This window comes from Eschrichtius robustus, chromosome 11, assembly GCF_028021215.1.
Source record: "Eschrichtius robustus isolate mEscRob2 chromosome 11, mEscRob2.pri, whole genome shotgun sequence".
Classification (NCBI taxonomy): Eukaryota; Metazoa; Chordata; class Mammalia; order Artiodactyla; family Eschrichtiidae; genus Eschrichtius; species Eschrichtius robustus.
The window spans coordinates 644,814-669,468 of record NC_090834.1 but is presented as its reverse complement, the minus strand read 5'-3'; the positions used below and the strand labels follow the sequence as shown (position 1 = coordinate 669,468).

At 48.9% G+C, this 24,655-nt stretch overlaps 2 protein-coding genes across 3 annotated transcripts in view; one reads left to right on the top strand and one right to left on the bottom strand.

Moving 5' to 3' along the window:
- JAM3 (junctional adhesion molecule 3) overlaps positions 1-18,418 on the top strand; it is a 57,416-nt gene extending 38,998 nt beyond the window's left edge. The window contains exons 2-9 of the mRNA XM_068555156.1: positions 10,987-11,052; positions 11,533-11,646; positions 14,773-14,925; positions 15,299-15,501; positions 16,004-16,103; positions 17,160-17,289; positions 17,375-17,429; positions 17,702-18,418. Of these exons, the coding sequence (XP_068411257.1) occupies positions 10,987-11,052; positions 11,533-11,646; positions 14,773-14,925; positions 15,299-15,501; positions 16,004-16,103; positions 17,160-17,289; positions 17,375-17,429; positions 17,702-17,737 (857 nt within the window). The 3' untranslated portion in view covers positions 17,738-18,418. The remainder of the gene's footprint in view (positions 1-10,986; positions 11,053-11,532; positions 11,647-14,772; positions 14,926-15,298; positions 15,502-16,003; positions 16,104-17,159; positions 17,290-17,374; positions 17,430-17,701) is intronic.
- Positions 18,419-20,778: 2,360 nt separating this feature from the next.
- NCAPD3 (non-SMC condensin II complex subunit D3) overlaps positions 20,779-24,655 on the bottom strand; it is a 61,783-nt gene continuing 57,906 nt past the window's right edge. The window contains exons 32-34 of one of the 2 annotated variants that reach the window (XM_068556191.1): positions 24,417-24,494; positions 21,550-21,739; positions 20,779-21,455 (exon numbers count right to left, since the gene is read on the bottom strand). In XM_068556191.1, coding sequence (XP_068412292.1) covers positions 21,278-21,455; positions 21,550-21,739; positions 24,417-24,494 — 446 coding nt within the window. In that variant the 3' untranslated portion in view covers positions 20,779-21,277. The remainder of the gene's footprint in view (positions 21,456-21,549; positions 21,740-24,416; positions 24,495-24,655) is intronic. The other variant, XM_068556192.1, reaches the window with a different exon arrangement.

Below are 24,655 nucleotides of genomic sequence, written 5' to 3'. Positions count from 1 at the left end.
CATTCTATAAGGCCAGCATTACCCTGATACTAACACCAGGCAAAGCCACTACAAGAAAGCTATAGACCAATATTCCTTAACATTTATGCAAAATTCTTCCGAAACATACTAGCGGATGGAATTCCACAACACACTAAAAGGATTATACACCGTGAATGAATGGGATTTGTTCCCAGAATGCAAGAATGGTTTAACATATGAAAATTACGGTAATACACCGCATTAATAGAATATAGGAAAAGAACCACATGATTATCTCAATTGGTGCAGAAAAATATTTGACAAATTCAACACCCTTTCATAATGAAAACAATAAACTAGGAGTAGATGAGATCTCCTTCAACATAATAAAAGATATATGAAAAACCTTATAGCCAGTGTCATAATTAGTGGTGAAAGACTGAAAGGTTTTTCCCTAAGATCAGGAAGAAGAGTAGGATACCAGAGCTCACCACTTCTATTCTACATAACATTGGAATTTCTAGCCAGAGCAATTAGGCAACAAAAAGAAATTTAAAAGTTATCCAAATTGGAAAGGAAAACATAAAATTATCCCTATTCATGGATGATTTAATCTTATACGTGGAAAACCCGAAAGATTACACCAAAAACAAAACAAAGAAACAAACAAAAAACCTTGTTAGAGCTAATAACAGGAAAACAGAAAACAAAACCAACATACAAATATCAGTTGCATTTCTATACACTAACAAAGAACAATCAGAAAAGGAAATTAAAACAATCCCATTTACAGTAGTATCTAAATGAACAAAATACTTAGGAATAAATTTAGTCAAGGAGGTAAAAGACATAGTACACTGAAATCTACAAAACACTGCTGAAAGAAATTAAAGGAGATACAAATAAATGGAAGATACTCCATGTTTATGGATTAGAAAACCTAATATTGTTAAAACTATGGAAAGCCATCTACAGATTCAATACATTCTCTATCAAAATCCCAATGGTTTTTCTTCAGAAATAGAAAATCCCATCCTAAAGTTTTATATGGAATCTCAAGGGAACCCGAATAGCCGAAGTCATCTTGAAAAAAAAAAAAAAAAGAACAAAGTTGGAGGACTCACACTTGCTGATTACAAAACTTACTATGAAGCTACAGTAATCAAAACAGTACGGTACTGGCATAAAGAGAGACGTATGGACCAATGGAACAGAACAGAGAGCCCTGAAATAAACTCTTGTGTATATAGTCAAATAATTTCTGACAAGGGTGCCAAGACCATTGAATGGAGAAGCACAGTCTTTTCAACAAATGATGTAAGAAAAACTGGATATACACATTCTAAATAATGAAGTTGGATCCTTGCCTTATAAAAAATTAAAATGGACCAAAGACCTAAACATATGATTTAAAACTATAAAATTCTTAGAAGAAAACAGTGGAAGATAATTCATGACATTGGATTTGGCAATGATTTCTTGGATATGACATCAAAAGCACAGGCAGGCAACAAAAGAAAAAAATAGTTAAATTGGACTTCATTGAAATTAAAAACTTTTGTACATCAAAGGATACTGTCAAGAGAGTAAAAATACAACTTGGAGTGGGAGGAGGTATTTGCAAAGCACATATATAACAAGGGATTGATATCCAGAATATATAAAGAGCTCCTACAACTCAACAACAAAAACCCCAAACAATCCAATTTAAAAAATGGCAAAGGATTTGAATAAACATTTCTCCAAAGAAGATATGCAAATGGTCAATAAACACATGAAAAGATGTGCATTATTAGCCTTTATGGAAATGCAAATAAAAACCACAATGAGACACCACTTCACACCCATTAGGATGGATATTACTGGAAAAAAAAAGAAAATTACGAATGTTGGTGAGGATGTGGAGAAATTAGAATCTGTCTGCATTGCTGATGGGATCATAAAATGGTGCAGCCACTGTGGAAAAGTTCGGGAGTTCTTCAAACAGTTACACATAGGATTGCAATATGATCCAGTAATTAAGCTTCTAGGTGCATACCGCAAATAGTTGAAAGCGGGGACTCAGATAGATATTTGTACACCACTGTTCACAGCAGCATTATTCACAATGGCCAGAAGGTAGAAACAACCTAATGTCCATCAACAGATGAATGGATAAACAAGACATGGTATACAGTCAGCACTCCATATCTATGGGTTCCATATCCATGGATTTAACAAATGCAGATCCAAAGTATTTGAGAAAAGATTCCCGAAAGTTACCAAAAGCCACACTTGAATTTGCCTCGCCCTGGCAACTTTTTGTATAGCATTGGCATCGTATTAGGCATTTTAGGTAACCTAGAGATGATTTAAAGTACCTGAGAGGTTGCGTAGGTTATATGCAAACACTAGGCCCCTTCATGTGAAGGACTTGAGCATTCATGGATTTTGCTAGCCGAGGGGTGTCCTGGAACCAATCCACTGCAGATACCGAGGGATGATTGTGTACGTACAGTGGCATATCATTCAGCCTTGAAAGGAATGGGACGCTGCTGCATGTTACGTGGATGTACCTTGGAAACCTCATCCTGCATGAAAGAAGCCAGACATAAAAGGACAAATATAGTGTGATTCCACTTGTGAGGTCTGTCAAGTAGGCAGGTCCAGAGACAATGGCCTGGAAGTTGCCAGGGGCCAGGGTTCCAAAGAAGTGGGGAGCTGCCGTTTAATGGGGATGGAGTTTCTGTTTGGTACGATGAGCAAGTTGTGGAGACAGGTGGTGGGTGGTGTTGGCTGCACACATTGTGTATGTACCTAATGCCGCTGAGGTTTTACACGTAAGAGTGGTTAAAATGGTAAATTTTATGTTGTGTATGTTGTACCAGAATGAAAAGCATTGTTAAATAGTGATGATGGTGAGACAGTGGGAAAAGTGGAAAACGCAGTGAGCGTACAAAGGGCGGAGCCCCATGTCTCACATTCAGTTGTAAGAATCTCCTGAGATAAAAATACCACATTTGGTAAAGGGGGGATCTTGATGTCACCCTGACTCCTGTTTTCTCTGTTCACTAACCTTCAGCTGGGTAGGAACAGCAGACTTTCTACCTGCTGCTGCTGTTTTTTAGAGACTCCAAAAGCAAAACCTCAGACATTGCTGTTCAGTGAAATGCACTGCAGATTATTCATGACCACACGAGTATTCCTTTTATATACTCTGGTCATGAATACGGTTATGCCAGTTGATTTTTTTTAATTTAAAAAAATATTTATTTATTTGGCTGTGTCAGGTCTTAGTTGCAGCACACGGGCTCTTTGTTGCAGTGCATGGGCTTCTCTCTAGTTGTGGCGCGTGAGGTGCGTGAGCTCAGTAGTCGTGGCGTGCAGGCTTAGTTGCCCTGCGGCATTCGGGATCTTAGCTCCCTGACCAGTGATCAAACCCGCATCCCCTGCATTGGAAGGCGGATTCTTAACCACTGGACCACCAGGGAAGTCCCATGCCAGTTGATTTTTTAACTGATGTACTCACTGAAAGAATTCAGGAGACCTTACGTAAAAATTTTTATCTAAGTTTCAGTAGTTGTTAAGTATATGATTTCTGGTGTATCGTGACTATCAATGCTTTAAAACTGTTACTTAAGTTTTTGCATACCCAACCGATTCCAAATGCCATACTGATTTCACTATCATCATTTTAGAAATAGAGACGTGTTCTACGATTTAATGTTGAAATAATTATAGATTCACAGGAAGTTGCAAAGGTAGTACAGAGTGGTCCAGTGTACCCTGCTAAGTTTAAAAACCAAAATTTAGAAAGAAAACTTTCCTACAATGAATTTTTGGTCCAGCCCAACTCTGGAAAACAGTTATTAGTTTCTTTTAAAAACTGACCATGCCACAACATACGACGAGGGTTTGTGCTCTTGGGCATTTGTCCCAGAGAAAAGGAAACTTATGTTCATACGAAAGTCTGTGCACAAATGTCACAGCAGTTTTATTCATCATAGCCCCAAACTGGAAACAACCCAGATGCCTTTCCGTGGGTGAGTGGTTAAACAAAGTGTGGTGCATGCCCGGTGCGGGGCGCTGCTTGGCTGTAGAAAGAAGCAAACTGTCATTACACGCAAGGTGGATGGATCCAAAGGGCTTTATTCTGAACGAAAAAGTCAGCCTCAAAAGGCCACCGACTGTGTATTTCCTGTTATATAGCATTCTCCAAATGACAGAATTATGGCCATGGGGGACAGATGAACAGTTGCCAGTGCTGAGGGATGGTGAGGGCCTGCAGGAGGGAGGTCTTTGGTGATGGAAGAGGTCTGTGTCTTGACTGCAGTGGTGGTTACAGGAATCTTCACGTGTGATAAATGATGTACAACCATCCACATACGCTACACGCGTCAGTTTTCTGGTTTTGATATTGTGCTGTAATTATGTAACCATTGGGGGAGGCTGGGTCTAGGTCACATTTAAGTGAACACAGTATACCTGGAACTTACCACGCCTGCCTCCAGAGGACAGTCTTACATTTCTTTCGGAGGATTTGCATAGAAGCAGACAACTACACATGTCTTAGATTCCTTCTGAGTCCAAGATTTAATAATGGGTTCCTGGGCAAGACGAAAAAGAGAGTAGCCACATTACAGCTCTGTGAGCAAACTGAATTCAACTAAATGATGTTCTGGAAAACTCAAGGAGATCCAATCTAGAGCATAAAAAATGCACGTTGATTTATTCGGTAAACACTTTTGGAGTCCCTGCTAAATACCATTCCACACTAGATTTGAAGATACCAAGATGAGTGCGTATGACACTTGTTTCTTTGTACCGTTGATAGAATGTAAGCTCCATGAGGGCATAGATTTTTGTCTTTTATTCACGGATCATCCCTCATGTTTAGGCCAGTGTCTGGCTTATAAAAGGCAATAAATAAAACATTGCTGAATGACTGGATTGTCCCAGAGAGCTTAGAGTCTGGCAGGCAAGCCAAGGTTGGTACGAAATTAAAAGAGGCACAGCTGCATGTGATGGAGGCTGTAACGGATTTCCCCCTTTTTTCTCCGCCCTTCCCAAAACCCTTTGCTCAGTCTTACATAACGTAGCCTCAGTGTATTCTGGCAGCACCAGGTTGGCTTACGTCAGAACCTTGTGCCCAGGCACTGGCTCATATCCGGAGGAGTCACCTACGATGTCTTCGAGCATCTGGTCTGGGGCTTCCGATCCTCACGACACCGTTCTGATACACAAGTTACTTCTGTAGTTTCAAGTGGGACCCTGGGCTGTTGGAGGTGGGCAAAGTAAGGAGCGTAACCGTTTCTACATTTAAGAACAGTTTGGGAGCAGAAGGGAATGCTGAGGAGAGACTCAGCGTGGGGCCTTGGCAGCGCCAGGGCCCGGCTGCTGTGAGCCATCACTTCGTCTAGCTCTGCCCTCACTCATGTGGTTGGGCAGGAGAGAGTCAGGCCTTGGGGTGCATTCACCTTGGCCACAATGCAGGGGGAGAAAAGAGGTGATCATCTCCATCATCTGGGGCTGTGTTACCTTAGCTTCTTTTAGGTTATAAGAAACAAGTGGTCTTGGTTTCCCTAAGAGGTTTATTGTGAAGAGTCGGCCCCCGTGAGAGTCTGACCTTTGTGAACACTAGGGTAACCTCAGTGTCCCCTGGCTCATCTGTCGCCAGCTCTGTCCCCTCAGGCTCTACTTCAGCTGTTTCTGTCGTGACTGTACACTCTCTAGTTTATTCTCTTATTTCTCTCAGCTTCATACTTCTCAAGAGAAAGCCTCAGATTGGGTTGTCCTGTCATTATCCAGTCAGGCAAAGCTCTCGTGACTTACCTCTAAGGCCCCTTAGATGGCCTTTGGGTCAGAAGCTGATCCCTGGTCATAGTCATTTGGGACCACAGTTTTGGTGTCTCATCACCTAAATTACAGTGATCGCACTGAAAGGACTGTCTGAGGTCACTTTCCTTAGAGGGAACCTGTGTGGCCTTGGTAGATACTCAGAGCGTCTCGTGTTCCTCTCTGTTAGTGGGTCCTTGGGGGCTTCTGGATGGAAGGAACAGTGGAAAGGGCTGCATTAGTGTGGGTGGGTTTCCCCAAAAGGAGTAGCACGTGGTTATAAAACAAAACAGAGCAGGTGCCACTTGTCCTGGATCTGCAATCTGAAGTAGAAGTGACTGTTGTAGCAACTAATGACAGTTCAGGTATATTATACTACTTTTTTTTTTTTTAATTTTAAAGTTTATTTATTTATTTAGGCTCTGTTGGGTCTTTGTTGCTGCACGCGGGCTTTCTCTAGCTGCGGCGAGCGGGGGCTACTCTTCGTTGCGGTGCACAGGCTTCTCATTGCGGTGACTTCTCTTGTGGAGCACAGGCTGTAGAGCGCAGGCTCAGTAGTTGTGGCTCGTGGGCTCAGTAGTTGTGGCTCGCGGGCTCTAGAGCGCAGGCTCGGTAGTTGTGGTGCACGGGCTTAGTTGCTCCGCGGCATGTGGGATCCTCCCAGACCAGGGCTTGAACCTGTGTCCCCTGCATTGGCAGGCGGATTCTCAACCGCTGCGCCACCAGGGAAGCCCCTATACTTCTGATTTTCATCCCTATTATTACATTCTTTAAGGCTTCTGCTGTAATTAATGAAGTCTTACTAAATAAGACAGAAAGCACCAAAACATATACTTGGAATGTATACATGTAGCTGAACCATTAAATAAGATTTAAAAATAGAAGAATGGATTGTTGTGACCTGCAGGCTCAGAGTACAAGTTTTCACATTTCCTTACCTGGTGTGGTAAGCGGAGGTCCAGGGACCTTAATGAGGGTTAATGTAGGAAGGCCTTCTCTGGGGATGGCATATTCTCCTAGAGGCCAAGTAGCTGAAGAATGACATTTTGTAGGTGGTCAATGTACCTCCAGGAAAATCAGCTAAGACATTTTGAGACCATGATAACTGATTTCAACGTTGTTTAAACACGTGGATAGTCAGGTGCTCATTTTGAAAGAGATCACCATGCAAAGAGCATATTTTGATTTCATCGATAGCTTCATTCAGCTAAGCTTCATGAAAATCACCATGTTGTGATTTTTCTTATTTTACCAAAGACTGGTGCAAACTTTTTAATGGATGGAAATCACAGGTTAGATAAACAGCTAATCCAGCAAGGTGGTCTCTCACCTGGTTGGTAACTGTACCCAGAATGTCCACGCCATCCTGCAGGGGAAGGTACCAGGCAGGAGGGAGGAATGACGAGAAGGCCCATGTGGGTCTGGGAGGTGATGAAAAGATTAACAGTGACTCTAAGCAAGAGAAAATTCTTAAAAAAAATTTTTTTTATTGAGGTAACATTGATTTATAACATGATATAAGCTTCGTATGCACAACATTATACTTCTACTTCTGTATCCACTACAGCAGCTTACCACCAAGAGTTTACTTTCCACGCATCACCATATTGACCCCCTTTACCCATCCCCACCCCCTCTGGTAACCATTACTCTGTTCTCTGAATCTACATGTTTGTTATAGTTTGGTTTGGTTCATTTATTTTGTCATTTTGTTTTTTTATATTCCACGTATGAGTGAAATCATATGGTATTTGTCTTTCTTCACCTGATATTTCACTTAGCATAATATCCTCAGGGTTCATCCATGTTGTTGCAAATGGCAAGATTCCATCCTTTTTTATGGCTGAGTAATATTCCATTCCACACACACATATACATACACACACATGCCACATCTTTATCCATTTTTCCATTGATGGTCACTTAGGTTGCTTCCATATCTTGGCTACTATAAATAATGCTGCAGTTGAACATAGGGGTGCATATATATCTTTTATAATTAGTGTTTTAGTTTTCTTCCGATAAATACCCAGGAGTGGAATTGCTCAGTCATATGGTAGTTCTAGTGTTAGTTTTTTGAGGATCTCCATACTGTTTTCCACAGTGGCTGCACCAGTTTACATTATCCACGTGCACCGTGGTTTCCTTTTCTCCACATCCTTGCCAACACTTGTTATTTCTTGCCTTTTTGATAACAGCCATTCTGATAGATATAATGTGGTATCTCATTGTGGTTTTGATTTGCGTTTCCCTGATAGTTAGTGACGTTGAACATCTTTTCGTGTCTGTTGGCCATCTGTATGTCTTCTTTGGAAAAATGTATGTTCAGTTCCTCTGCGCATTTTTTAATCAGGTTATTTGGGGTTTTTTTTTTGTTGTTCTTTATATATTTTGAGCATTAATGCCTTATTGGATATATGATTTGCAAATATCTTCTCCTATTTGGTAGCTTGTGTTTTCATTTTGTTGTTTTCTTTGCTGTGCAAAAGGTTTTTAGTTTGATGTGGTCCCATTTGTTTTTTTTTTTTTTTTTTTTTGCTTTTGTTTCCCTTGCTGAGGAGGCATATCTAGAAAGATATTGCTAAGACTGATGTCAAAGGAGTACTGCCTATGTTTTCTTTTAGAGTTTTATGGTTTCATGGCTTACATTCAATCTGTAATCCATTTGGGGTTGATTTTTGTGTATGGCATATGATAGTCATGTAGTTTCAATTTTTTTTTTTTTTTTGCATGTGGTTGTGCAGTTTTCCCAACACCATTTATTGAAGACTATCCTTTCTCCATTGTATGCTGTTTGCTCCTTTGTCATAAATTAATTGTCCATATATGTGTGGGTTTATTTCTGGACTTTGAATTCTGTTCCATTGAGCTATATCTGTTTTTCTGCCAATATCATGCTGTTTTGAGTTCTAAAGCTTTATAATATAGTTTGAAATCAGGGAGTGTGATATCTCCAGCTTTGTTCTTTTTTTCTCAGGATTGCTTTGGTTATTCAGGGTCTTTTGTGGTTGTATATAAATTTTAGAATTTTTTGTTCTATTTCTGTGAAAAATGCCCTTGGGATGTTGATAGGGATTGCATTGAATCTGTGGTTGCTTTAGATAATATGGACGTTTTAACAGTGTTAATTCTTTCAGTCCATGAGCACAGAATGTCTTTCCTTTTCTTTGTGTCTTCTTCAGTTTCTCTGAACAATGTCTTATAGTTTTCTGTGTACAGGTCTTTCACCTCCTTGGTTAAATTTATTCTTAGGTTATTTTATTCTTTTTGTTGCAGTTGTAAATGGGATTGTTTTCTTAATTTCTCTTTCTGCTAGCTTGTTGTTAATGTTTAGAAATAGAACAGATTTCTGTATGTTGATTTTGTACCCTTCAACTTTACTGAATTCATTTATTATATCTAATAGTTTTTTGGTGGAGTCTTTAGGATTTTCTGTATATAAAATCATGTCATCTACTAATAGTGATAATTTCACTTCTTCCTTTCCAATTTGGATGTTTTTATTTTTTTTATAAATTTTTTTTCTTTTTTTAAAAAATTTATTTATTTTTTGGCTGTGTTGGGTCATCGTTGCTGCACACGGGCTTTCTCTAGTTGCGGCGAGTGGGGGCTACTCTTTGTTGTGGTGCGCGGGCTTCTCATCGCAGTGGCTTCTCTTGTTGCAGAGCACAGGCCCTAGAGCATGTGGGCTCCAGCAGTTGTGGTGCGTGGGCTCAGTAGTTGTGACTCATGGGCTCTAGAGCGCAGGCTTGGTAGTTGTGGCGCATGGGCTTAGTTGCTCCACGGCATGTGGATCTTCCTGGACCAGGGATCAAACCTGTGTCCCCTGCATTGGCAGGCAGATTCTTAACCACTGGGCCACCAGGGAAGTCCCCGGATGTTTTAATTTTCTTTTCATGGTTAATTGCTCTGGCTAGGACTTCCTGTGTTGAATAGGAGTGGTGAGAGTGGGCATCCTTACCTTGTTCCCGATTTTAAAGGAAAGCTTTTAGTTTTTCACTGTAGAGCAGCGGTCCCCAACCTTTTTGGCACCAGGGACTGGTTTCATGGAAGACAGTTTTTCCTCAGACTGGGGGGGGGGGGGGGGGTGGGGGTGGTGGTTTAGGCGGTAATGTGAGCGACAGGGAGTGGAAGATGAAGCTTCGGTCGCTTGCCCACCGTTTACCTCCTGCTATGTGGCCTGGCTCCTAACAGGCCTACTGGTCCACGGCCCAGAGGCTAGGGACCCTTGCTGTAGAGTGTGATGTTAGCTGTGGGTTTGTCATTTGTGGCCTTTATTATGTTGAGCTTCCTTCTATACCCATTTTTTGAGAGTTTTGTCATAAATAGGTGTTGAATCTTGTGAAATGTTCTTTCTGTATCTACTGAGATGCTCATATGGTTTTTATCCTCCATTTTGTTAATGTGGTGTATCATGTTCATTGATTTGTGGATATTGAACCATCCTTGCATCCCTGGGATAAGTCTCACTTGTTCATGGTGTATGATCTTTTTAATGTATTGTTGTATTCAGTTTGCTAATATTTTGTTGAGAATTTTTGCATCTATGTTCATCAGCGATATTGGCCTGTAATTTTCTTTTTGTGTGTTATCTTTGTCTGGTTTTGGTATCAGGGTAATGTTGGCCTTGAAAAATGAGTTAGGAAGTGTTCTCTCCTCTTCAATTTTTGGGGATAGTTTGAGGACAGGTATCAAATCTTTGAATGTTTGGTAGGATTTACCAGTGAAGCTGACTGGTCCTGGACTTTTGTTTTGGGGGGAGCTTTTGATTACTGTTTCAGTCTCCTTACTAGGGATCTATTTAGATTTTCTTTCTTCATGACTCAGTCTTAGAAAGTTGTATGATTCTAAGAATTTGTCCATTTCTTCTAGGTTGTCCAATCTGTTGTGGTGTAACTCTCTTACAATCCTTTTTAAAAAGTACATTCTTAGAGGAAGGTCTTGAAAGTTGTAGGGGCTTTGTTCGGGGACCAAGAAGGAAAGTGCACTCTGAGAATTCTCTTTCTCCTGGTTTCCTTCCAGTGAGGGTCAGACTGAGAGAAAGCAGTCACCCTGCTGTATCTAAGAGACTTTGTTTTGGAATATGACATTTTACATCCTCTGTGGTTAGTGATTGAAGCCTCCATGAAGGGAAAGTCTGATCTCAAGTGCGGGTTCTCTGCTCTTTTAGTGTTGCATTGTCTCTGATTTTACTTTTCTTTTTTCCTTCAGGCTGCTTGATAGGGGCTGTGAATCTCAAATCCAGCAACCGAAACCCAGTGGTACAGGAATATGAAAGTAAGTACAAGGGAGGGTTTAGGCAAAGGGGCACCACTTGGTGGTCTGGCAGCCAGTGCAGGGTAGACACACACAGATGTGCCCTGCCCAAGAGGCTTGGGGGTGGCTGGCTCCCCAGCAGTCATCTGATGTGCACGTGTGAGTGAAGCACTGCTTCAGTAGCCCACAGGCAACTCTGCAGGCTTTCTGTTGGCTGAAACCTGATTCCTGGCCTGGCTTTGCGTTTACACAACCAAGAATGTTCTTATGTACAAGCAGAGTATTAGGGGGAACGTGTACTCTCTTTAATAAAAGTCTTTGCTAATCATCTTTATTGTTTTTCTGGCTAAAACTAAAGTCTCTTGGAGCCTGGAGCTAGCTAGATTTTTAGTCTACATGACAGACCTAAATATACGTATAGCTTGCAGGGTCTGGGTATACAAGTGAACCTAGAATTGTTCCACATTCACTGACAGTTCTCTTTTTTCCTTTGCTCATTAGGTGTGGAACTATCTTGTATCATTACGGATTCACAGACAAATGACCCCAGGATTGAGTGGAAGAAAATCCAAGATGAACAAACCACATATGTGTTTTTTGACAACAAAATTCAGGGTATGAGCCTGTGGTCCTCTCGTTTGTACAGAAGGCCCAGGCATGCACTTGTGGCCAAGACTTTGCTCTAACTGGACCTGCATCTGTAGCCAGGATTGGTGTTCTGTCTTGTTTTACTTATGGAAAAGTCAACATGCAAAAGTAGTGAGAATAGTTGTATGGAACCTCCCTGCACCTGTGACCCTGCTTCAGTAAATATCACTTCATCAGTTAGGATTTTAGTCCACACGCAGCCGTCGCTTTGAGGTATCTGAGTGAACATTCTCCGAGGCCATCTCCCTATCGTGACCCACGACTTTATAAGTGACTTCATTAGTAGGACAGTATGGAACAGCACCGTACACACCGGGGTGCCGAGCGCACCGCGTGGGAGGGCAGGGTCGGGGCTGCAGGGAGGTGCTGGGCCAGGAGCACGCGGGGCAGAAAGACATGGAAGCACAGGGAGCTTCCCGGAGGGACCGCCGGCTCTCAGCCCAGCAGGGGAGGGCGGACACGAGGTGGATGGCGCTTGGAAGGCCTCAGGAGGGGTGTGATGTGGTCCCACTGATGCTTTAGAGACGGGGGTGGTTGCTTTGCAGACAGGGGGCTGGTGGTGGGCACAGCTGAGAGCAGGGCCCAGTTCGGGATTCTTCTGCAGAGGCCAGGAGGGGGTCAGGGTAGTGTGGACGGGGCGAGGGGTCACGATGGGGGGAGGGGACCACCCTGGGGGACAGCGGGCGGATGGAAGAGTCAGCGCAGCTGCAGAGGCGGGCGCCCCGAGCCCTCTGAGAACGTGACAGTGTGGGTTTCAGGGAAGGGGGTGGAGGCTTTGCAGATCAACCTGAAGTCACGGCCTTTCTGCCTCAGGTCCTCCACATCATCAGGGGTCATGGGCTCTTAAAAACAGTTCTGTTTCCCCACCAGTATCCTCCCACCTCTGATTTACGAAGAGATGGCAACGTTATTCTCAGGAAACAAATCGGTTTTCTCTGGCAGCTTCATCAGGCTGTTCTTGATAAGCCCTGACTGAGCGGGAATGTTCTTAAGCAACTTTCTGTTTCTTCCCAGAAACTGCCACACAAAATAGAGGCCTGGAGGGAGACCCTGCCTTAGGGCAGGGCTGTGCCAACAGCGCCTGATGGGTTTGCATGTACTTGTTTCCCACACGGGTGGACGTTCTGACCCCTGCTGATGCCTGGATGACGAACCTTCCCACTAGAAAACGCCTTCGGAAATGTTCGTTCTCTTATCAAAAGCATTTTGCTGTTTCCATCACGTGTGGTAAATCCTTTCTAGACTTGTCACCAATTGGCAGGTTTAGTAAATTCGTTTCTGATTTTTGTGTCATTTTCTTTTCTAACTCTTTCCCTATTTGTCAGTGCCCGGGTTCTTTGTGCTTCTTTGAAAGAGTTACTGTGTCCTTTAGACTTTAAAAATGTTTTAATTGAGACACAGTAATTCACATAGCATGAAACTCACTGTTTTGAAGCGTGTACTTGGTGGTTAGTACATTCAGCAAAGATGTGTGGCCGTCACTGTCAGATTCCAGCACATCCCCACCCCAAAAAGAAACCATGTCCATCCCTTCTTCCCCGACCTGGCAGCCACTAATCCACTTTGTCTCTGTGGATTTGCCTGTTCTGGATGCTTCCTATAAATGGAGTCATACAATATCTGGTCCTGGCTTCTTTCACTTAGCGTATCGTTTTCAAGGTTCATCCATGTTGTAGCAAGTGTCTGTACTTTGTTCTTCTTTTTTAAAAAAAAAAAAAAAAATTTATTTATTTGGCTTTGTCAGGTCTGAGCTGCAGCACGCGGGATATTCATTGCGGCACGTGGGATCTTTAGTTGTGGCGCACGGGCTCTAGAGCGCGCAGGCTTAATTGCCCCACGGCATGTGGGATCTTAGTTCCCTGACCAGAGATTGAACCCGTGTCCCCTGCATTGGAAGGCGGATTCTTAACCACTGGACCACCAGGGAAGTCCCTGTTCTTCTTTATATCAATGAATAATATTGCATTATAGATATGCCACATTTTTAATGCATTTCATCAACTGCTGTACATTTGGGTTGTTTCCATTTTTTGGCTGTTATCAATAACGTTCATAAACATTGTACAGGTTTTTGTGCAAACGTGATTTTTCACTTCTTGGGGATAATGAGCAGGAGTACAGTTGTGGGGTCATATGGTATCACATGTTTCGTTTTTTAAGAAACTGCCAAACTCTTTTCCACAGTGGCTGGACAATTTTACGTTCCCCTTGGCTGTGTGTTTCCCCACATCCTCAGTAACGCTTGCAATTATCCATTGTTTTGATTCCAGTCATTCTAGGGGGTGTGAAGTGGTATCTCATTGTGGTTCTGATTTGCATTTCCCTGACAGCTAATGATGTTGAGAATCTTTTCACGTGCTTATTGGCTATTTGTGTATCTTTCTGGAGAAATGTCTATTCAAATCCTTTGTCCGTTTTTAATTAGGTTGTTTATTTGTTGAATTGCAAATTTGCATACGTTCTGTATACTAGTCCTTTGTCAGGTATATGATTTTCTCCCAGTCAGCGGATCGTCTTACTTGCTTCTGTCCTTTGAAGCACGAAAGGTTTTAATTTTTTATGAAAGACCCGTGAAGGCTGATACAACTGTGTGTGTGTGTGTGTGTGTGTGTGTGGGCTTGTGCTTTTGGTGACCTAAGAGATCACTGTCTAATCCAGGGTCACGGTTATTCGCGTCTCTGTTTTTTCCTACGGGTTTCACAGTTTCAGCTTGTGCAGTAGGGTTTGTGTTGTGCGTGGTGTGAGGTAGGGGTCCACGTCGTTCTCTTGCACGTGGGTACCCAGCTGTCCCAGCACCGTTTGTGGAATGCTGCTTGTCTTTTGATGTCGTTTGACTTGGTTTCTCTTTTAACGGGGAACCCTTCCTGGGAATGAGGAGAAGAAAAGGAGGCCCTTGCCTTTAACAACAGAGACACGCGGCCAAGTCCTCTTACAGCCCAGGCGCCCCCTCGGTGCTCGGCGTTGTCACAGGAGCGGAGATGAGCCAGTTGCAGTTTTCCTGCCGAGGCACCGGAGGTGGCCCCGGAACCTCCTCCTTCGAGCGGCAGAGCTGCCTGTAACGAGCCCCTGAGTGCCCTGTCTTCTCCTGTACAGGAGACCTGGCCGGCCGTGCAGAGCTGCTGGGGAAGACCTCTCTGAAGATCTGGAACGCGACCCGGACGGACTCAGCCCTTTACCGCTGTGAGGTGGTTGCTCGGCACGACCGCGAGGAGATTGACGAGATTGTCATCGGGTTAACCGTGCGAGGTGCGGGTGCACGTGGGCTGGCAGCCCCTGCCCTCGGCTCACGTGCCTGCCTGTGGGGAGAAGACCGGCCTCCTTCCTTCCTCTGCTCCTACGGTCACGCCCCCGGGGGTGTGGCGCTTGGGCGGGGCGGCGCAGGCTGCCTGCGTTGGGTTGGAGGCGAGAAGGGGAGCTTCCGCCTCTTCCGCCCGCCTGCTGGAGGGGGTGGAGGCGCTGGGAACGCTGGGGGCGTCACCCGCGGGGGGCGGGCCTGCCCGCCCGTGATGCGGCGTCCGGAGCCCGGCTGGCTCTCGTTTGTGGAGCAGGTTCCTCGTGGGCTGCGGCGAGAACGGGGCCCTGTTGCTGACTGTAACCCCCCGCCGTGCTTCTCCTGCAGTGAAGCCGGTGCCCCCGGTGTGCCGGGTGCCGAGGGCTGTGCCTGTGGGCAAGGCGGCCACGCTGACCTGCCAGGAGGGCGAGGGGTACCCCCGGCCGCACTACAGCTGGTACCGCCACGACGTGCCGCTGCCCACAGATTCCAGGGCCAACCCCCGGTTCCGAAACTCCTCTTTCCTCTCCAACCCCGACACGGGCACTCTGGTAAGGTCTCTCCGAAGAGGGGCGGGCGCGCACGTCTGTGTCGTGGGAAGAGCGGGTATTGAGAGCCAGTAAACTTTACGAGACGGCAGCTTCGAACCCCGCACGTCGGGGATCCCGCCCTCCCTTTGCAGACAGAAAAGTTGTAAGGGGGCCAAGGAAAGGGGCCAGTGACTGAGGAGGGTGTAGGTGGCCCGGCCGGCGCTGCCCTCGGGGCAGAGCCGGGAGGCAGCTGGGACTTGCTCCCCGGCCACACGTCTGATGTTGAGGAGCTGCTGGCTGCGTTCAGCACGGTCGTGGCGTCGTGGGCACGACTTTAAAAAGCCCTTCCAGAGACACACGGATGTTGGTGGACGACCCTGTGGTGGGGAGTGGGGAGGCAGCAGGCTGGAGTCGCGCGCGGTGAAGCCCGGCTGCGCCGGCTCTGCTGCCCCTGGCACGGAGGGGGCTCGCTGCGCACCGAGCCCTGCCGTCGGGTCCCCATTCACTCCCGGTCCCCAAACAGGTGTTCAGCGCCATCCACAAGGAGGACTCGGGCCAGTACTACTGCATCGCATCCAACGACGCGGGCTCGGCCCGCTGCGAGGAGCAGGACATGGAAGTGTGTGAGTGTCCCTGCCGAGCCTCGCCCTGCAGGCCGGCGGGTGGATGGGACGGTCACGCTCGCTGGTGCCCCTCAGCTGTGACCCCTCTGCGCGGGCACACGGGCTCCACCCGGGTCCGCTGGGAGGAGGCGAGGACGCACCAACGAGCAGCTGTGGGACTGACAACGCGGGTCCTCTCCTCATCATGTAACTTTTAACGAAGTTTCGTGAACTCCATTTCTTTGGTAACCGATAGAATTATCGAGAGACAAGGTTCTCCAGAAATGTATCAACTTTAACCGTTTTGCAGTAAGCTGAAAGCCAGGGTTTAGCCCCAGTAATTCTACCCTGTTCGGGTGCTTCGTTCTCTGGGCGTCTTGGCTCTAGGGGGGGGGGTTGAGGGCAGGGCAGGGTTAGATTCCAGGGCCCCCACCCTCGCCTGTGGAGTCAGCCTCCAGGGGACTCTCCTGGCTGCTGTCAGGTTTGGGAAGCTGCTCTCGGCAGGAGGGAGATTCCTGGGCCTTGCCCCAGACCTCTGGACTCTACGGACAGAGCTTGGGAACTGACATTATGAAATCAAAATTTCAAACGGACTTATTTTTAGATAACAGTGCACCCACATTCAAGAACACTGTACTAGAGGGAGGATTTCAGCAGCTTCCGAGTTAGATGGCTCTGGTCGCTACACCCCGTGTAGTTTCTGTTGCGTCTTTAGGGCCCCATACTGAAACGAGAGAATGCAGCTGAGGGTCTCCTGTGGGATGGCTGGTGGCCGCGAGGCCACGTTTGCACCTCATACCTGCCCCTTTAAAAACAATCCGCAGCAAAGGGCGGCCCTAGAAATTTTGGAATTTTTTCTTCCTTAGGACTCTGGCTCCTAAGCTCTGTCTTTGCAGTGTAACCATGTCGTCCAGTAATAATGTCCCCAGAGGATTGTGATGCCCCCCCCCCCCCCCACAGGCAATGCCACGTGGCTCTGGTGCAGTGGGTGGGTGTCATGGCCTGTGGGCGGAGGTGCTCCGGGCCGGGAGGGGCAGGGGCAGCAGGCCGCGTCTTCTGACCCCTCCTCTTCTCCAGATGACCTCAACATCGGCGGGATTATTGGGGGAGTCCTGGTTGTCCTGACCGTACTGGCCCTGATCACAGTGGGCATCTGCTGTGCCTACAGGCGTGGCTACTTCATCAACAATAAGCAGAACGGGGAACGGTGAGCCTGTCCTACACGAACGAGGTTCCAGTGGGCGTGTCTGTGGTCCACCGGGGGTCACTCGGCTCCCCCTCCTCTGTTTCAGCTACAAGAACCCAGGGAAGCCGGATGGAGTTAACGACATCAGGACGGACGAGGAGGTAAGGCAGCCTAGAGGCTGCAGTGTGCCGAGCAGGGAAGATGACATTCCCCTGAGAACCAAGCAGGTCCGTAGAAGAGATTTCGGAGTCACGTCCGAAGCGTGAGCCCTCAGCCCTGCCCCTGGCTGTGCGCTCGCGGGGCACTCAGTCCACAGGCCTCGCGGCCTCTCCTCAGAGCACGCTGTGGGGAAGCGGTGTCAGGCTCCCTTCCCACTGCACGCCGGGCCCTGCGCGGCCGCGGGCCGCCCTCTAACCCGGCGTTGGCCTTGCAGGGTGACTTCAGACACAAGTCCTCGTTCGTGATCTAGACGGCAGCACGGCCGCATGCACACGTGGATACCTCCACGGGGGACCCTGCTGGGAGCAGCCCCGCGAGGGGAGCCAGACGGGGCTGGACATGCGCACGAAAGCTTTTTGTTTTGGCCAAGGTTGACCGCTACTCCTTTCTTACTGTTTAACAAGCCACACGAATAAAAGAGTCTTCCTCAAGATGGGCACAGTCGCAAGGCCAAAAAGTGACCGGGTTCTCAAGGCCGACCCCATCGGGGTCTGGGTGGCCTCAGGGCAGGCGCCAAGGGCCCGGGAGGCGTGGTGATCTGCCCCGTGGCAGGTGGTGCTGGCATCGGCATCCAAGGGCTGGCAGAGGGGGTCAAGGCGTGAGCCTCAGCTGCAGTGACCTGGCTTCACGGTGGCCCGTGAGCCGGGGGCCAAGTGGTCAGGCCACTTCGTCCTGAGGCTTTGCTGTCACTGCCCTAGTGTCCATCTTGGGGAACCTTTTGGGTCAGCGTTTTAATAACAACAGTCCAAATCAGGAAGGTAAATTGCTTGTTAGAAGGAGGGAATCTTCTTACCTGTGGGAACCCTGCTCATCCACGGAGGGGGTCCCAGTGCTGAAGGAAGACCTTCATCTTACGCTAAATCTGAAATGGTACTGATACAATGTTCTGCTTTTCTATGGGTGTTTATTTTATAAAGTTTTACATTCTAAACTTTTGCTAAAGATGTATTTTGATTATTGAAAATTTCTATTTAAACTGTAAATAAGTTGTCATACGATGTTAAATAACCTCTTTTTTTAAAAGTTCAACTTAAGGCAGGAGCCCAAGCTGCTCCTGTTCAATTGGAAACAAACACCACTGTTTCTTGTGCTTAGGCAACCTTTAAGAAAATTCCAGTTGAGTATTGTCTTGGTCTGTTGGCATCTCTCCAGAAGAGAGAGACATGTGGGGCTCTCGGGTTAGCGTCAAGCTGCCTCTTCCTCGGCCTACTCAGACCACCTCTGCCCCAGACCCACAGACGCGGTGTGCAGACCGTGCTGGTTGGTGCCCGGGGTCGGGCCGCACACCTGCTCGGAGTGGTGTTGGCTCCCGACTCCAGGCCAGCCCGCCCGCCCGCCCACCCACCCCCGTCCGATGCCCCGACGCTGACCGTGCGTGGATCAGCCCTACCTAAGGGTGCCATTCACGTACCACGTGGGTCAACCCAGGACGGCGGCAAGGGGGCGGCAAGGGCGGGGTCCTCGGTGTGGCACCCCAGCCTAGCTTCCCTGGGACAGAGGTTTTTGGCTGAAGATGGCTCAGGAAACAAGCAGCCCTGCTGTCTGGCTTTTAAATTCATTTTACTTACTTACTTGTGTGTAGTTCATACGACGGTCCAGGGCCAAAGGCAGTTTTGAAATCAAATCTGTTAACCTACATTTATATTTTTTTAAAGACCATGAACCCCACTGTCCCTCTCTGCCATAAAGACAGCGCAGGTTCTGTCTCACCTCACAGGAAGCTGTTCTGCAGGGCCGCAAGGCCAGCCTCTGAAGAACAGCAGGAAGGGCGGCCGGGCGACGGCCCGACTGACGATGGGCAAAAAGTGTGTGCCTGAGTGAGTCAAAGGCAACTTCCTGATGGTGCCCCACATGCTGCCTGCTTTGTGGGGGCGTCAGGAACAGCACCCTTTGTTCTCAGCCTCAGACACGCTGCTGTGTTAACTCAGTGTGAAGCCCTTGGGAGCAAGGAGCTTCTCAGAAGGATGCCTCCGACTCTGTGTTACAGGATGGTTTTTATGTAGAACAGAGTCGTCTTGGGATGAAACTTTCAGCGTCTTCTTACTTGAACACTCGAGACTTCCGTTGCCCTTTCTTTTCTGAGTCGTGTGAACGCTCTGTCGTGGAGTATTTGTTTGCAGCAGCAGAGGGCAGCACCTCGTCACGCTGGGGTGCCTGACTTCTTCCGTCTGGGCCTTGAGAGCGTAGACCTAAGACCGTCCCTTCATCCGCAGCTCCTCTGGGTGGAGAAGGGTAGGGCCCTGCCGCCTGCGGGGGCAGCTCCAGCCTCCTCCTCGGCTGTCAATAGTGATGGGGTAGTCTTCTTGCACCCTAAAACCTCCGCCCCGCTGCCACGTGACCTGGCTCTGACGGAGGAGAGAGGAGTGAGTGTGGGGTCTGGGAGGTTGCTGCCCGTCGCTGTAAAAACGCAGACAGAAAAGGAGCATCGAGTGATTTTAAGCTGTAAACGTTGCTGGAGACGCGAGGCCACGTGGGCTGCCGGGGCCCTTGTGTGGCTGCAGCTGTACACAGTGCCACAGACCTGTGCTACTAACAAACAAACACACCTGTGAGTTGGTATTTCTTAAACCTCATTTATAAAAGCTTCTAAAAAAATAAAAAGCAGCTCAGCCTCTTCATTCCTCTCCTTCCTGTGTCGTGTCCGGCGCGGCCCTAGGTTTGAAGCGCTGGACGGAGGTGAGGGTGTTCGCTTAGGGGCAGCCCTGTGACTGACTCCGTGCACGCGTGTCAGCTCACGGGAGCTGGGGGGGGGGGGGTCACGACATCCACCCTCTTATCCAACCGCCCCGTCACGTGCAGGACACGCAAGCAGCAACCCTGTGCTTTTTACTTCTGTAGAACTGGGATTAAGACGTGAACCAAACAGATTTCTTTCTGGTCATTCTTGGACAAAACACACACATACAAGTGCTTTAAGGTTACCTGACGGCGCCGACAGAGGAACCTAAGGCCACTCTCCCGCAGGAACAGCCCTTAGCGGACTGCGTGCGTGTTAGCGCCGCTCTTGCTCCGGGTGGGGAACACACTGGGTTTTCCTAAGCAGAGACGTGTGGTCTGTGCTAAGATGTCTGCCGTGAGGAGACAGACAGACAGAGGCAGGGACAGAGGACCTGGACGTTAAAGACAGATTGAGTCCTTTTTCCCTAACGGGGAAGATTTGGGTTCTTAAACACTTTATGTCAATTAAATGACTACCGGTAAAAGTCCTGCGCTAAAAATTCTCAAAGGCTGCACTCATACTTAACTTTTATTCATTTGAAAAAGCTTTAGAAGTCTGCAATTTATAAATAAGAATAGAAAAAAATATTACAATCAAGATTTTGACATCAGATACGGGAAACCATGTACTTAGTATAACGAACTGAAACCAGCTAACAGAAGCTTGACTTACAGAAGAGAAAGCTCAAGGATTGTGTTCTTTAACGACCAGAACAGCGCTTATGAGAAGGGACTGGATATTTTCAAAGCTTTTTTTTTAAATTCACAAATCTCTCGGTTTATTGCACACAATTAGCACATGACACAGGCTGGCTGAAGTGGGGAAAAGAGGGTCACAAACCACGGTGGGGAGAAGCCGGGGAAGGAGGCCTTTCTGCAAGAGCAGGACCTCCAGTCCAGCAAGGGTCCCTGGAGAAGCAGCGTGGGAAGCCGCCCTCTGACAGCCTCCTTCCGTCTGGAGTACAGTTACAGTATTAAATGCCTAAGGCATTTCTCTAGTATTTTACACTTTTTAACCAGGTATTTCATAAGGAGAAACTGAAAAGGTTGACCAAACCACACAGGTGAAAAGCTAGGCGGCGCTGGACTCACAGGCGAGCCCTTTGCTCACGGTGGAAGCGTCTGGGGCCAGGGGCACAGTGGTCAGTTGGCTGTTTTCAGGGGGGGCCTTGCGGCGTGACCTCCTGGGGGCTGTGCTGTCCTTTCCTCTGGCGGGAGATGTCACTTTCCACTGTGGAGGCTGCGGGGGCCTGGGGGGAATAGGCGTGTCACCTGGGGTGTCACCTGGGGTGGGACGGCGCCCCCCCAACGGGAACACGTCTGGGCGGGGGCTGGGGAACTTACGGCATGTCGGGCAGCGACAGACAAAGAACGTTGTCCCCCTGGCCCGGGGCCTCCGACACCCCCAGACCTCCTGAGGTGCCGGCACGGCTCGGGGACCTGGCCGGGGGGGAGTGGCCTCTGACGGGAAAGGGTGTCCGGGGTGAGCCGATGTAGCTGAGTCCCGCTCCAAACGTGACATTCTGGATGGTCCCTGGGTGGCGGGGAGAGTCAGGGGAGGGTTAGCGAAGGCCTTCAGGGAGAGGAACTGAGCGAGGTCAGATGCGGGCCCACGCGGTGCCCGAGCCCGGCCTCCGTCATCGGGCCACCCCGTAGCACCAGACCGCTGGCCTGACCGCCCTCCGAGAACCGGCGCGCACAGCCTTGGCTTCTCGCCGGCCACTTGTCGTGCCTGAGGCCCCACCGCAGCTCAGATCCCCCTGCAGAGTCCCCCGCTCTTCCTGTCACTGCTCCAGAGTCCCCTGAAGATGCTGCCCTGCTCCCTCCCTCCCTCTGGTCACTGCAGCCCTGTTGCTACCCCAGATGTCCCCTCGCCTGCCACCTCCCCTCCCACCTTGGTCAGACTCGGGCTCTGCGTCCCACCGGTTGTGTGAGCTACTGTGGGAACCTCGAGTTTCTTAATCTCTAAAGGGGAGACACACGCACCTCCCTCAGGAGAACTGCCAGGTTTGCATGAGATCACTTGTGTTAAGTCCTTAACACAGTACTTGGTACAAGGTTAAGTGCTGAAAACACTGAACCACGACCGTCGTTTACTACCTGGGTCCCCCCCTCCCCAGAGGCAAATCTGTGCCCAGATCCGCGCGTGCACCCCGGTGGCTCCGTGCTCAGGGGGCCTGGCCCCCACTGCCCCCGAGACGCCCCCACCTCGTAGCCGGTAGGCGTGCTGTCACTGCACGCGCCAGGACGGCCAGGCTCTGGGCATCCCCTGCGCCGTGGCTGGCTAGCGTCTGTCGGTGCATCCGTGGTGCCGTGGGCCCAGGAGCCTCTCGCGCCCCCTGAACAGGCAGCAGCAGGGCATGTTTCCACCGCTGCTGTCCAGACCCTGGGCCCCCGGGGGCTCCGAGCCCCCTCCACGCACAGCCTGGCGCGTCCAGGCGGCAGCACCTTCACCACCGACTTACAGCGTAAGAGGGACTTGCTACCCCCCACCTCCCCCCATTTTCAGTTAAAATCTGGCTCTGAAAATCCCTCATTTCCACTCGGCAGAAATGCCGTGTCCACACCGAGTGCAGCTGAGACCACTTCCCCGTGGTCACCCCACCTGAGAAGTGGTGACAGAACCGGTATATAAACCAGAGAGGGCAGAACGTGGGCTTCTTAAGTTATCTGATAATTCTCAGAGGAGGGAGAGCTAGGAGGAAATCTTCCAGCATCTCTTTCTGGTTCAGTGTGAGGAGAGAGCCCCAGGAATTTTACATTCAAGAGACCTGAGAAAGTAGTCTCACTTCCAGTGCAAATCCAAGTGGCAGCAGCCGGGCCTCCTGTGAGGGGCTCGTGCAGTCAGGACAGAGCAGGGACTGGGGGACAAGCAGAGGATGGGAACTGCACTCCCTCCCACAGCGTCTGGCACCAAACCGCCGGGACAGGAGCACAGAACATACACCGCACTCTTCTGCTTGAAAAAGGGTGACTTTTTACATACGTAACATTCGACCTGTTCGAAATACAGGAGCCCAAATTACCCCTGCTCTTCATGACAAACGCTGCCACGATTCAGGCGTCATCTGGGGAGGGGTGGGGTAGGAGTTCTGTTCATCCATTAATCTCCCTTAAAAGGACGACTTGGATGAAAATCACCTCTAACCGGTTAAGGATTCTAAGAGCCCACAGGTAACAGAGCCACCAGGCAAGGCACACGAACACAGCATGTGCCCAGTAAGTGCTCGCTGACGGGGCAGACTGCGCGACGGCCCAGTGCCCTGAGGCCTCAGCATCACGGGCAACGGCTCATTCCGCTCCTCCTGTAACAACGCCTACGACCAGCACCGAGAGCGCAGTGGGGCCGGAGAAGGAGCACCCGAGTTCTTGCCCAGCTCGGCCACCCACCTGACCTCTTACCACGCCTGCTCGCAGCCCTCAGCGTCCAGGCCCGGACGGCCCCCGGACATGGTGAAGAGCAAACAGTTACAAACCAAAGCCAGACGGACGGTGAAGGACTTGCAGGTGTGGTGCCAGGGGCACCTCAGCCACTCTGAGGGTCAAACGGGGCTTCTTCTGGAAGTGAAGGGCTGACAGCCAGGGCAGGGGCCCCAGGACGCGGATGACAGGAGAGCGGGGCTCCTGCACCCTTGGGAGGACTGCCCACCCTGGGGTGCAGAGCCAGGGGCAGGTGGCGGGAGAAGGGCAGAGGCCTATGGGCCACGCCAGGCGGGGCCTTGCAAACATCCCACAGACTCTGGACAGGCAGAGTTTCTTCATACTGCAAGTACTTTGCTCAAAATAATGGTTTTTATGGGTTTTGAGATAATAGGCTATAGAAAACGAGTAGTAGGAATAAACACACTTCTAACTCACCTCTGTTTTTAAATAGAAGGAAAGCACGGGACGTTAGAAAAACCTCCCAGTGGGAGAGAGAGGACACAGGCTGTCCTCACAGCCAGCAGGGGAGGCCTCAGCCCGCTCGGTCAGCCCGCAGTGACGCGCGGTGCCGCAAGCGCTGACGCCTGGCCCCTGAAGCGGGTGGCCTGAGGTGCTGGCCACCTGAGGAGTCACAGGTGTAAAAGCACCTGGAAGAGGGCGGCGGCCAGCTGTGCCCAGTCTGACCTGATGCCCCGCGACGCGGCTGAAGCAGCTCTGCTGCGACCCCCGCACACGCGCGGTACCTGCCGCAGAGCCAGGAGAGCGGCTCGTCCCCGCGAACCACTTACGGTCAGGGGTGCTGATCGCCCGCTTCGTTATGAGGTCAAGAGCTCCGCTGGACTCCTGCTCCAAGCCCTGCGAGGACACTGGGATGAAATGGGAGAGCGTTACCTCTCTGAAAACCCAAACAGCCCCAGGGACAAAACATTCCAATGAGAAAAAAACACTCGCAACTACACAATACACTTAATGTCCCAAATAAAGTGTTCTTTTAAAGAGGTAATTCAGAAAGATACAAATAAATGAC